This window comes from Parasteatoda tepidariorum, chromosome 7, assembly GCF_982258835.1.
Source record: "Parasteatoda tepidariorum strain Cologne lab strain chromosome 7, Ptep-v5.0, whole genome shotgun sequence".
Taxonomy (NCBI): Eukaryota; Metazoa; Arthropoda; class Arachnida; order Araneae; family Theridiidae; genus Parasteatoda; species Parasteatoda tepidariorum.
In genome coordinates this window covers 114,087,161-114,101,637 of record NC_141761.1, presented here as the reverse complement: position 1 = coordinate 114,101,637, position 14,477 = coordinate 114,087,161, and the positions used below count along the sequence as shown (strand labels likewise).

General features: G+C 29.9%; 1 protein-coding gene across 1 annotated transcript in view; it reads left to right on the top strand.

The window, feature by feature from the left end:
- The window catches only part of LOC107441451 (plasminogen), a 50,117-nt gene extending 36,244 nt beyond the window's left edge, over positions 1-13,873 (top strand). Inside the window, 3 exon segments of the mRNA XM_087168932.1 lie at positions 7,968-8,064; positions 8,066-8,087; positions 13,613-13,873. Coding sequence (XP_087025058.1) covers positions 7,968-8,064; positions 8,066-8,087; positions 13,613-13,798 — 305 coding nt within the window. The 3' untranslated portion in view covers positions 13,799-13,873.
- The last annotated feature ends 604 nt before the right edge of the window (positions 13,874-14,477 follow it).

The window sequence follows — 14,477 nt, the reverse complement described above, 5'->3', positions numbered from 1 at the left end:
TTAACTTTCTTCGTGTTTTCTTGTATTTATTTATTTATTATATATATATATATATATAGTCGGACCCCGATTTAACGAACCCCTATTTAACGAATTTCGCGATTTAAAGAATTTTTTTTCAACCCCATCAAAAACAGAGTCAAAAACCCCTAATTAACAATTAATTAACCTCGAATTAACGAATTATTTCAGCATCCGGAAAAAATATTTTTTCATTAATTTCGATCAGAAAAATATTGAATTTTTTTGTAATTGGCAGATTCTAAAGGGAAAAAAGTTTTTCCTGGGAGGAATAAAGTAGAAAAAGTGCATATTCGTCTCAAACAAAAGAAACGCCCGCAACAGGGAAAAACAAAATTCGTCGTGGATAGGTGGGCAGAGTCAATAAGACATATTACACTTGCAAGGTCATTTTCCGGGGGTTTGTCACGTGGACTATGAGTCAAACAGGAAATTCCTTTCTTATCTTAGATAGTCGTTTATAACTAGTAATTTTTAATAATACATATGTACAAAAAAAATTTTTTTTTAACCCCGATTTAACGAATAAAATTTCCGGTCCCGATGAATTCGTTAAATCGGAGTCCGACTGTATATATATATATATATATATATATATATATATATATATATATACAAGAAAACACTAAGAAAGTTAAGAAAAACAATAAGTTTCATAAAAGTTAATATAACAACAATAATAAATAAGTTTTATAAAAAAAAAATTTTGAGTGCTCCTCACACTATTGTATTAATATATTTTGCTTTGGCTTTATTGATACAATATCAGAAAGAACTTTGTTTTGCGGATATAATCGTGTGGGCTAAAGAAAAGATTATATCTTTTTTTTCCGGCTTTTTTTCCGGTTTTCTAATTAACATTTCCTTTTTTTTTTTTTTTTGTTAATAAAATGTTGTTTGTTATTTTTTTTACTTATTATTTCCCACCCCCCTTTTTTTCATATGTCTATAATTTTTCTTTGTTTTATTCTTCATTTTGAACTTATATATATATATATATATATATATATATATACATGGGTCATTCTCATGAAAACTGTCATTTTTCAGTTCATAAAATCCCAAAAAAGTAAAGTGAATAAAAAGCTCTGAAACTTTTTATAATAATAGAAATATGTAATGGCATTATAAAGAAAGTATATATCCTATAAATTATACTTAATATTTAAATTAATTAATTAATTTCACTGCTTAAAAAGTGAGGGAATGATATTTTATTTTAATACATGTTTTTCTCTAAGTTTCTCTAAGCTACCTCAAGTTTAAAAATGATTACATACTAAGTATATCTAACATTTATTACAATTTAGTTTTATATACTTAATAGTTTTTAAAGGTTTGGGAAATAAAATTGGCTGGCACGATTGAACAAAATTTTTTTTTATTATATACTCATCTTGAGTCATTCCCTCACTTCAGCATCATTCCCTCACTTTATACACTAGTGAGGGAATGATAAATTTAATAAAATTTAAAAATAACAGTTAGGCCTAATTAATTTCTGAAATCTATCACATACCATTATATTCATACAAGAAAGCAACACATAATTATCCACTTTCTCGATGAAGTTCTATTTTATTTTACTCTAAAAAACGACATGAGGGAATGACAAATGTAAAAAATTTTACCTGGTTTGATTCATTCAAATTTATTCCACAGCAAAGCTTCTTTAAGTTGAAGATGGAAACATACTGCAATTTTGTTCTATGATGCCAGTTGTTAACTGCTAAAGTTTTATTAAAATATTTTTATTCTAAGAAGATTGCAGGTGATAAAAACATTGTTGTGAGGGAATGACGCGAAACACTGGGGATAAAGTTTAAAATAGTGCTGTGTTAATATTCTTATCAGAAATTAAATTTAAAATTGATTTTCTGAATTCTATATTTCAATAGTCTGAAATAAAAAACACTAATTTGTAATTTTTATTTTATTTCAGAAACAATTTTTTCTTTTTTTAAAGCAACAGTGGGGACAAGTGAGGTAGTGACATATTGGTATATTTTAATTACCTAAAATAAATAAAAAATAAGAATTGATAATTTTATTTTTATTCTTTTGTTATCCTGCATTCTGAAGGACATTTTCCCTGAAATTTTTTTTTTGTAAGTTGTAAAACAAACATAAAATATACTGAGGACATGAAAATGACTGTTTTTGTGAGAATGACCCATATATATATAGTAAATAGGTATTCTTCATTAGCATTAAGGCAATTTATTTTTAAAAACATTGATTTTTGTAAAATATAGAAATAATTATATACAAAATAGAAACACATATCTAATCACTATATTAAATTACATTCTTAAATCTAAGAGTAGCTAAGAATTCTTCATTAGCATTTAGACATTTTATTTTTAAAAGCATTGATTTTTGTAAAATATAGAAATACTTATATACAAAATAGAATCACATATCTTATCACTATATTAAATTACATTCTCAAACTGACATAACTTTTATTTATGCAAAAACAATGGAGAAAACAATTTCAAACAAACTGCACAAAACTTACCAATACTAAATACAATCGGGTCTTAATCATTATTGGAATTTTAGCAATTACGAATAGAAAGGTATTTTTTTCACAATGTTGTAACCAAATAAATGTGTTAAATAATTACTCTAATACAAGTAAGAACACATGTAAAGTATGTACAAATAAAATGAGATTAAGACAGATTGTTAAAAGCACTAAAAAAAAACATAAAATAGAAGTAAATCCAATCGTGTATTAACACATTTTTTAAAAGGTATTCTTTCATGAATCATTTCGTTACTATTTTAACAATTGAACAATTCGAAGTCTCGTAGACCCATTGAAATTTAAGTTTCAAAAAAGACAAATATTTTAATATTTATAATTTAATATCAAAACTTTCTTTTTCGTATTTTACAATTTAATTAATATTCAATTGTTAAGAGTCGCAAAGAAAGCGAACACCTTGAAATCTTTTGATCTTTGATCAGATTGAAAATCCGATCAAGTGATCATTAGTTATTAAGAAAATATGTTTTCTTTCTATGCACTACATTAATCATAATTTGTATAGACCAAAATATGTGGATTAATTTTTTTATTTAATGAATCATTTAAAAGTTTACGTTCACCTAGCATATCATCTCGTATTTCCCAGGAATTCCGTATTTGTCTGCAAAAGGAAATATAATGTCCTATTGAAATGTGTTCGATTGGTCCCAAATACTATACGAATCCAGCTAATATATACTGCTGTTTCTGAATCAATATTTTTCTGGTATATCTTGAAGTACCGTCTGTTCATTGTGATGTTGGCGAAACTGTTGAACAATTTCTATGTCGCAGAATATATGGATACCAGGCTCTTTTTTCTTTGTCATATTTGATTCGCAATTGGGACATTTCAGTTTTTTATCCAAGAAATATTGCTCCACAAAGGTTTCAATGTACTCTTTCAAACATAGCTCAATAATTTCATCATAAGGAATTTCAATCAAAGTATAATCTTTCTTCAAAATTCCACAGTTAGGACACATGCCAGTTTCGATTGCTGATAGAGTTACTTTAAACAACCGATTTATAATTGATCCAATATTAATTGCGCAGTTTAAAATACTGCAGTTATCGCTATTTATTATATTCATTAAAATTAGAGCTCTATCTTTGTAGAAATTTCTTGTAAAACCAGTTGTTGCATAATTTTTTATGAATGAAAATATTTGCTCATCATTATTGATATCATTTAATTTTAAAAAATAATGCCTGTTATCCATGTAAGCTATAGACATTATTTCCACTATGGAATCAAATGCACATGTATTTTGAATTTCCATTAATCTTGTCCCAATATATAGAGCAGATTGAATGTTACCATTCCTTTTAATAGAATTTGTTTTTTTTTTCTGATGGATCGATTATGTATGAAAGATATTTCTGGACAAGGTGTTACGTATTTTCCTCTTTTTTTATTATTTTGTTTTAGTGAAATTTTTAAGTTTTCTTTATCTGCATTCGTATTATTGGAATGGCCACATTTTTCTAAAACGGTTTTTTCGCAATAAGTATCCAATAATTTTTCTAGTTTATAGATTTCATTTGTCTTATTTTTGTTTCTCCAATTCTCTTCTGCGAACAGATAGCCAAAATTATCATCAAAAGCTTCACAGGTCGTACTTGTTTTTGCAGTTTTCTCTTTATTCAAATTATATAATTCATAATTTTCTGTATTATGACACGCTTTAGGTAATACTTTTTGCTTATTATAATGATAATACTTCGTGTTATCATTATCCACGTTATCAAAAATAATATTTTTTTTATTCGAATCCAATTCATTTGATGCTGTCTGTCCTTCTTTTGAGTTAATTATAATTTCTTTATCAAAAATTTTTCTCGTTTCGGACGTTTATTACTTGAAAAGTCTGTTTCGTCCTTTATTGTAGTAATACTTCTTTTTCTTTGGGTATTATTTATTGCTCTGTTGTATACTCATGCTGATTGAATAGAACTCATGTGCTTTACGAAAAATTTGTCAGTTCGAAGTATACTGCCATATCCATCTAAGACAGTTGTTTTTAAGTTTTTGAAATAAGCTTCAACTATTGCTGAAGACGCCACGTCGTAAGTGGAATTAAACGTTTGTTTTAAGATATTAGTCCATAAAACGACATATTTGGCCAATTTTAGTAAGGGTTTAATTATTTCCGGTAAATAATAGGGGTTAGGATTGTTAGTTTCGTGGCTCTTATCGGCATTCTTTTGAGCACGCTTATGATTTTTTTCTAAAAACTTATCAATAAGCTGCTCATCACTTGAACCTATTTCATTTTCAAAAATGTCGATGTCTGTATAACTTCTTGTGCCTACTCCATCATCTCCACTTTCTTCATCATTATCGAAGGAAACGTGATCCAAATTAATTTCATATGTTTTTATTCTGCCAATTAACAGGCAAATTTTTTTTGACATTCTATATCTTTTCCGTTGTCATCTTTACCACAGCATTCGCTCAGTGCAACTGTGAAAAGGGCAATTAACAGTTTTTTGAAATCTTTAATTTCGTTACACATAGAAAGAATTCCTAATGATCTTACGTAAAAATCTTTTATTTTGCTCAACTTGCGATAAAAAACTTTTTTCGTGCTAAGTATTTTTATTACATGTGCAATGTGCTACGTTTTCCCCGTTTTATTGCATTTTTATATAAAATTATTTGAGAAGGAGAAAAATAAATACAATAAAAGTCATCTAATCCTATGTCATGAATATAACCTGCAAATTCGCCTTCATATTTTTTATATAGTAAAGATGACATACAATCTAAATTTTTATTAATATTTAAATCCCTATTTACAGCCTCTTCACGAGCTTTACGAAGTACGCTCAACGAAGGAATATAACTTGGTACAGGTTCAACAAAATGCATACCTCTTGAAGCATCCATTCGCCAGGTGGATGCCTTTTTATGAAGGAGACTCTCGCCAACCTCTGTGTGCCTGTTACCTCTTAAGTGTCTTTTCTGGATGTGCAATATTCCTCTAGTGTCAGACGTTGAAACTTGAATAGAAATTCCACGATCTTGTTTGGGTTTATTCAAACAATGACCATTAAGCTGGCAACCGCACTCGTTACAGACACCTTCAATTTTCAACCAAACCTTATTTTCAATGTTGGAAATTTTAGCATGTTTGAAACTAAACGCACATGGCAGCTTGGCTATTTCACTGATTTTATGGGCAATTATGTCTGTCCAACCTGTTTGTAATTCCCTATAATTACGAATTCTAGTTTTTTCTCTTCTCAATACATTCGTCGGGGCAATTTTTTTCCATTCTTCTTCTTCCAAATCTGTTTGAAAATTCATAGGAGGTAATGCATTCTGTCTTATTGGCTCAGTAACTAAGAAGTCATAATCATCCGAAGTCGAAATCGAAACATCGCTAATTTCCTTTACTTCTTCGATTCCACACTTTCGTTTCAGATCTTTCAAAATATCATAACGATTGAGTCTAACGTATACGTTCAGTGTCTTTGCATTTATGTTTAGTAATTCACTTGCTTTATTCCACACTGCATCAGTTCTTGACTTTAAATTTCCAATGGAATCTTTAAAAATATTTACTTCTGATAAAACTTTAACAATATTTTCAGAATTGACAAAAGCTGGTAGAGGCATTTTGTGTAAAATGATATCTTTTAGGGAATTATACCCTGTTTGCTTCCTAGTTGCGCCAACTCCAATCGCCAAACTGTAGTCGCCAATATATCACATGACTCTCCAAGGTTATCAGAAAACAACAATAGTTATTTTTGCTATGTTGAATAAAAACAAAAACAGCTTTCGTTTTTGTTTATTAATTTAATTTACTTTTCCCATTTTTGTTAATTTTTTGTTTTTCATTAAAGTTATGTTTTTTTTTTTTTTTTTTTTTTTTTTTTTTTTTTTTTTTTTTTTGAAGTAGCATTAAAAAAAGTAGCAGACTTTCCAGAAAACTTTGCAAATAAGAAGATAATATTTTAAATTTTAAAAAAATTTTGAAATTTAGTAATAAAAAAAGTATAACTTAACAGCTTAACTTAAAAGCAACTTAAACGCCAACAGGATGTTTATATTAAAAGCTTGAAAATAATTAATGCTTGCAAAAACAAAAAAAATTTATCCGAGTCCGAAACATTACCTTTGGAATTTTATTTTTCAGACAATGTCATAATTAGACGATCAAAATCATTAAACATTGTAGAAAAAGGCATGGCCAAGATTGACTATAGGCAAATTATGTCCTTTGAATTAAACATTCGAATTCAGTTTCAATTTTCTCATTTTAGAAGGATAATTTTATGCTGCGCTTTAGTATAACTACATTAACAACTATATATTTTTTTTATGATTACGGCTGAAAAAAGAGTGGTAAAAAAAACTAAAAAGTGGTAACTTGGGGTCAAAAAATGGTCAAACAAATGCTGTTGAAACTTTTTATTTTAACCATTTTCAGGGTCTAACTTAACTCTACCCTAAAACTTTATTTTTATAATTACGGCTAAAATAAGAATAGTAAGAAAAAGAAGTAAAAGAGTAAGAGGTTGTTACTTGTAGTCAAAATTGGTCAAACGAATGCACTTGAAATTTTTTAATTTTTCTCATTTTCAAATGGTTCATTTGTGGCCAAACTAATGTTGTTAAGAAATTAAATTTTCTTATTTTCGGGGTCTAACTTCATGCTTCTCCCAAGTCTTATTTATAGGATTACGGCATAAATAAGGGTGGTCAACCAGAACTAAAAGGTGGTCATTTGTGGGGAAACGAATACAATATAAAAATTGAATTTTTATTTATTTTTCGTGAAAATGAGAAGTTAGCCCCCGAATTTAATTTCTAGGATTATGTCCAAAATAAGGGTGGTCGAAAAAAATTAAAGGGTGGTCATTTGTGGTCAAACGAAAACAATATAAAATTTGGAATTTTATTTATTTTTCAAAAAAATGCGAAGTTAGCCCCGAATTTAATTTTTAGGATTATGTCCAAAATAAGGGTGGTCAAAAAAAATTAAGGGGTGGTCATTTGTGGTCAAACGAATACAATATAAAAATTTGATTTTTATTCATTTGGCGTGAAAATGCGAAGTTAGTCCCCGAATTTATTTTTCAGGATTATGTCCAAAATAAGAGTGATCAAAAAAAATTTAAAAGGTGGTCATTTTTATTTCATATTTTTCATATTAAAAGTGGTACAGCGAGAACAATAAAAGGTAAACAAATCAACGCATAGCTAGGTATTTATTATACAGCTATCCAAATTATTTTAATACCGAAATCATTTTTATTAGAAAAAGTTTAACCAACTTTTACTATTTACACATGAGTAAAAGTGTGTAATGGAGTAAAGGTAGCATAGGCAGCTATATTTCTGATAAGATAAGCAGGATGCACGTTTAAATTTCTCATTCTTTATTATTCGTTGTAGGATCAGGAGGATCAGATGTACTGAAACAGCAAGAACAAGTTGTACAATCTCGCCAGAAGTGCGCTTTTAATATTCAAACACAAATTTGTGTAGAACAAAAAAAACAAATCTCCATGCCACGTAAGTATACAGGATGTTCCGTTTCTAATAATAATTATCAGAAACGATATTAAAATTTAACGAATCACTAGGGATGAATGTGGAATTAAAAACATCAAAATTGGATTAACTGCCAGAAGGATCTGAGGGAAGTTTAGAAGCGACAATTATAAATACCTCTAAAATTAAATCAGGCATTCAAACTAGTTCTGGTGTCCTGTCTCATTATTAGAGATTCTACAAGTTTCGACGGTGATTTTGCTTCTTCCTTATTTTAATATGTCACTTCCAATGTATGTGTAGTTTTACTTCAGTTTTGTTAAGGATTCTGAATATTAAGGTCATTTACTATATTTCTGATTGAATTTATCATTGATTTAGGACTGCCATCTCGAGACCATACCTGACTCTATACAATATGGTTATTCAAAAACCTATTTCGTTCAAATTATGTATTTTAGTATGTAAAACTGCGAATAATTAAAAGTGTAAATTTAGATCATTTTTAAAACATAAATGTGAGAAGTTAAAAATTATATAGTAGTTAAAAATAACTTTTGAAAAATAACTTATAGAAGTTAAAAATAACTGTTAGAAATTACTTTTGCTTAAATAAGCCACCGTGTCAAAATTAGGTTAAATTCTCCGTCGCGGAAATAATATTAAAAACTAACATTAGGAGAGTCGAAGCATATGGAACCGTATTTTTAATTTGCAATTATATCTTATATTCTCTAATATAAGATTAGGAATCTTAATAAATTGTGCATTTGTTCAGACGGCACAATAAACACAACAAACCTATTCTGTAGTTCTAATTGAATAATTTGAAAGAAAGCCATTTGTATGAAACTAGTAGTTTTTCTCGGTTATCATTCAACAAAATAATACAACATACCATGCAACTGTATAACATGAAAACCTTTTCTCGTAGCTGTCAGCATTTAGCCAGTTTCCATAACTAGTAAAAAAGATTTCTTTGGTGGTCGGTCATCAGTATAAAATTAGTAAAAGGTTAGGCTCGTAAAATTTTTCTTACATTCTATGTCAGAAGAAAAGGGCCCAGTGCCCTACCAACCAGGCTATCCCGGCTTTAGATCAAGTATTTTTTTAGTTTTATATCCATCGCTGAACAGCCAACCCAATTTTTAGGTTTATGACTACCAATGCTCAACTCCGTAGCCTTGTGATTTTGAACCAATCCAGAAGACAAAGAAACTCTTGGATCAATACACCCAGAGGTATTAATTTGTTATTGGAACATGGAGGACTTTGAGACTCGACAGATTTAACGTGCATCAGTCATCATTTACTGCACGGGGAGCACGGCGGGGATCAAACCCACAAACTCTAGTGCCCTACAGACCAGACTATCCCGGCCTAGATCGAGTATTGAAAGAAACAAGCCTTCGTGGAGAACTAACTCTTAACTAACTTGTGCTACATGGAAAGGAAAACCGCACAAAAATTACTCATGGTTAGCCCAACAGCAAGGAGACTCTAATCCACTATCCGCCTACCACTGGGGACATTCAACACTGCGAGTCGAGTTCAAAATTCGTATCAACCAGTTATCGCTGGAATTCGAACCTAGGGTAGATCATTGGGAGGCGAGCTTTCTATGTTCTGAGCCACTACAGCTCGTTAATAAGTGTTTGAGTAAAATACTACTGCCATAAATCAAATCTTCCTCATGGTTTTTTTTATTCATTAATAACTAAAGTTTATGCCAGTGACCGACAATCCTTACGAGCCAACAAGCAGAATTATAAATTGTCAGAGCAGGTTTTTAAATTTTTCCATTTCAACTAAAAAAAATAAAAAAAAAAAAAAAAAAAAAGATTACGTGCTTTTGAAAGTTTTTTTTTAAAAAATACATTGAATTAAAAAGTTATTCAAGTTGAAAAGTTTTAAAATGAACTCACTGTATATTTAAATGAAATTTTTATTTGATATGACACTCAAGGATGAGAAAGACAAATTAGATGATGATCTAATTCAAGTTTACTTGATAAAACAATAAAAGGAATAATGTTTAATTATTGTGAAACATGTTGTTAACATAAAAAAAACTCCGCGGTTCTTGTGTCAATGGTACAATAGGGTGAGGCGATTTTTTTTTCTTCAGAAATATGTATCACAATAGGCATCACATGCTGCCTAGTGATACGAGTAGGCAACATATAAATTTTTATGAGTTTATATTAAATTCGTTAGGTCTCTACCAGTATGAAAGTTTCAATTTTAGACGAGGAACGTTACATTTTTATAATGATAAATTAATGTTTTGTTTCTTCCTTTAAAAATTCTTCCTTTGTTTTTTGTTTCTTCCTTTAGTGCAATTCTAATGATTGCCATAATGACTGCCATAAGTTGAATAAAATTAGCTGTTTCTTTAAACTTACTCATCTCTTCCGGCATCCGACTCGCACCGAAAACAGTGCTGACAAATAAAGGTTGTTGATAATGGGATAGAGCAGGGGTGAACAATCTTTTTAATCAACGGGCCAATTAAAACTTTAAAATTTTTTGGCGGGCTGAACATAAAATAACATTTATTAATAATTTACAAAACTTTATTTATATTAGAATTATTAATAATATTAATAAATATTAATATTATTAGAATATTAATATTATTAGAATAATATTATTATTAATAAATATTAGAATAAGAAAAATATAAAATTTAAAAAAAAAGTAAAGATTTCATATACAAATTTTAATGCAAAATAAGAAATAAAAAAAGAAAAGAACAATAAAACGAATTTAGTTGAAATTTTTAATGAGAAATTTGGCACTGTTTTTTCGATGCAAGCTGATCAATATCAGCCGGAATCGATGAGGTAGCTGCACGTACGCAACTTTCTAATCGTGCATTACTCAGTCTTGAGCGGTGGTCATTTTTTATTAACTTCATGGTTGAAAATAATTGCTCGCAAGCATACGTACTTCCGAACAGAGACATCATTTGCGTTGCCTTTTTCATCAAAAGCGGAAATTTCTCAGGGCTCACATACGATTTATAAAAATTTTCGATGTTTACTGAGAAAAATACATGTTTTAAATCGGTATTATTCTACATGTCAATCACTTCCATTTGAAAGTCTTCGGGAACTGTATCCACATCGGTATTAAATGGGGAAACATTTTCATGGAAACCGCTGTCTTCTCAGCTTCGAACATTTGGAATCATGATTGAAATTCGTTGATTAAAATGTCTATATATTGTGCGTATTTTTGAGAAGTAGTAACGTCTTCTTTTTCTAAATGTGGAAAGTGAGACACATTATTCTGCAAAAGATGCTGTTTCCACAATTTTAAATTGCGTTCAAATTCCTGAATTTTATCATACAAATTGTGAATAAACTGTCCTTTGCCTAGATGTTACACATTAAGATCATTGAGATGCTGAGTCATGTCGATTAGAAACCCAAAATCGTACATCCAGTCTTTATTACCAAAATGAAGAAAGGCATATCCCTTCATACCCATGAACAATTGTATTTCGCTTTTTAAGTTGTATACTCTTTTTAGCATTGCACCTCTACTAAGCCAACGTACTTCGGTATTAAAAACCACGTCGCCATATTCAGTTTCTAAATCTTTCAGGAATTCTTTAAATTCACGGTGATTTAACTCGTGAGACTTTATAAACTTGATTAGTTTAATTATTGGTACTGAGACATTTGGCAAACTCAATCTTTTCGGTTTCCTGGTGAATTATGCAGTGGTTAACGAATATTTCCCTTCCTGTGTCCCACCTTCATGCATGACATTGCTCGTGCTCCATCTGTCGATATACCAATAATCTTTTCTAATGAAATTTAAAAATTTTCCAACACAGACTTTAGTTAATCGTACAGGTCTCTGCCGGTTGTAGTCCCTTGCATTGGAATCAGTGAACACAATTCTTCGGTAATATTAAATTTGGTGTAAATACCAATTAAAAATATAGCCAGTTGTGCTGTATCAAAGAACAGTATTCGAATTTTGCAATGTGTTCACGAATCGTTGTTGCTATGTTCTCGGACAAGTCTTCAATTCTCCTTGCAATGGTGAATCGTGATAAACTAATGTTTGAAATAATATTTATTTTATCAGGAAATGCTATTTCTGCAACAGCAGTCAAACATTTTTTTATCATCTCTCCATCAGCAAAGGGTTTCATTTTTTTGCCAGTATTTGACTGACAACAAAACTAGCCTTTACTGCCGTATTTGATAAAAAAGCCTGATTTTTAAAAATAGCATGATTTTTAAAAATAGCCTGTTGGTTTCCCAAGTGTTTTTTCCATTTGATTAAACTTATCTATCCGGAGTTGTCCTGTTAAGTTTTATATTGTTGTTCATGTTTTGTATCGTAATGTCTTTTAATGTTATATTCTTTTAATGTCGACACAGTCTCTGGCATATTAAGCATACAGCTTTATCTTAGACGAAAGTGAAAAAATAATCAAATTTCCACTTTTCTTGGAAATACCTGTGCTCATCCGCAACCCTCCGTTTTTTTTTTGTTTGCTTTTCCGACATGCTATTATGGATTGCACTTATACTGCACTCACGCTTTTCAAGAAACACCAGAATTGCTAGTTAACAGCTTACCAGTCTGACTGATTGTGTGACAGAAGTGTCGAGCGTCTCGAATGAATCAATAAAATGTATTTATCACGGAACACATATTTATTTATAATTAACAGGTTTACACTTTATAATTATAGATTTCTAACATTATTTGCAATATCAACGACTTATAACTTTCAGACATAACGACGTGTGTCATTCGCCAGGAATTGGCCGGTAGAGTGTTTTTATCTGATAGTGTTCACAGACATGTGTTTCTTCTTCAGTCTCACTTTCTAACTGCGGCAAGTCAGTCTATAGGTGGCGCTACAACACAGGAGTGGTTGCAAGTGCTGCCGCCACAGAAGCAAACACAAACAAGCAGAGACGCGGCGCGTTCGTATTACATGTTTGAACAAGTTGCCGACAAGTGTGTATCTCGTCACAAAAAAATTTTTCAGTTTAGTATGTACTACCATTTTATTATAATTAATTTTATAACAATACGATGGGAGAAAGTCGATAAAATAAATTCAATTTTTGAAATGCTTGGCGGGCCGCATTACATGTTTAACGGGCCGCGTGTTGCTCATCCCTAGGTTAGAGTCCTCTTGTCGTCAGATTAACAGTGGGAGGTTTTTGTGTTTTTTTTTCTCCGCATAGCACAATTCCATGAAAAAAAGTGCTCCGTGAAGGCAAATTTCCTTGTCTTCTGCATTGGGTTCAAAATTACAAGACTACGGAGTTGAAAAATAGTAGTCTTAAACCAAAAATTGGGTCGGCTGTTCAACGATGGTTATAAAATAAAATAAAATTCTTTTTCGTTGGCGACAGCTGCTTCACTGCCTACTAAGTTGAGTTTTCATGACTCAGTTAGAAAATTAAGATGAATAAAGAGGTTGCATATAAAAATTTAAGCTCATTCAAAATTCCATATAAAATGAATTATTTTTATGAATGGAAAAGAGTATATTTTACTTTCAGGGTGACAGTGGTGGCCCATTGCACTGTAAACTTGGAGATAAATGGTTCGTTTACGGAGCTGCCAGCTTTGTCACCACCTCCAACTATATGGGTGGCCTATGCACAGGACCTGGAGCTCGGACTGTCTATGCAAGTTCAGCTGACAAAGCTGATTGGATCAAAACCATTATTAATAAATACGGTTAAATTTTTCGTGCATAAAGTGTTTACATAATTTGCTGTTCATGAAATATTAAGCTAAATGAAGTCGCTATGTATTTAAAATTTTTTTTTTATATTTTAAGCACAATTATCAACAGCACAATACATTACTTTTGATAATAATAATAAAAAAAAACATATGCACGTAACATTCATAACGTGCTACACAGGATGCTGTGAAATTATGATAAAAGTATTGACTAATAGATGATACATTTTGGTTAACAGATGGTGCTGTAATTTTAACATTACAAACAATTTAAAATAAAAGTATCTCAAGAAATCTAGTACAAATAATAAAAATAGAAGAGCACAATTAAAAATTAAAAGCACAATTATAAATTTAAGAACTTTGAGATATCACTGTAAAGCAATCTATTAAATTGAAATAAATGAAATGTACTTAAAAAATTAAAAAAAAAACTATTTATTGATTAGGCTTTTAAAAAACAATTAGGTACTTTTTAAAGATGGAACACATTTTGCTGTGTTTGCATTTTTTTTTTCATTTTACGAAATCAAAAAAGAAATAGAACTTAAAATAACAGATTTAGACAAATTAGAAATTTAAAGAAATTAATATCTGAATTTAGAACACAACATTGCATATCATTATTTTTAAATCAAAACAATTAAGAAAATAAACATTACATTCTGTACATGT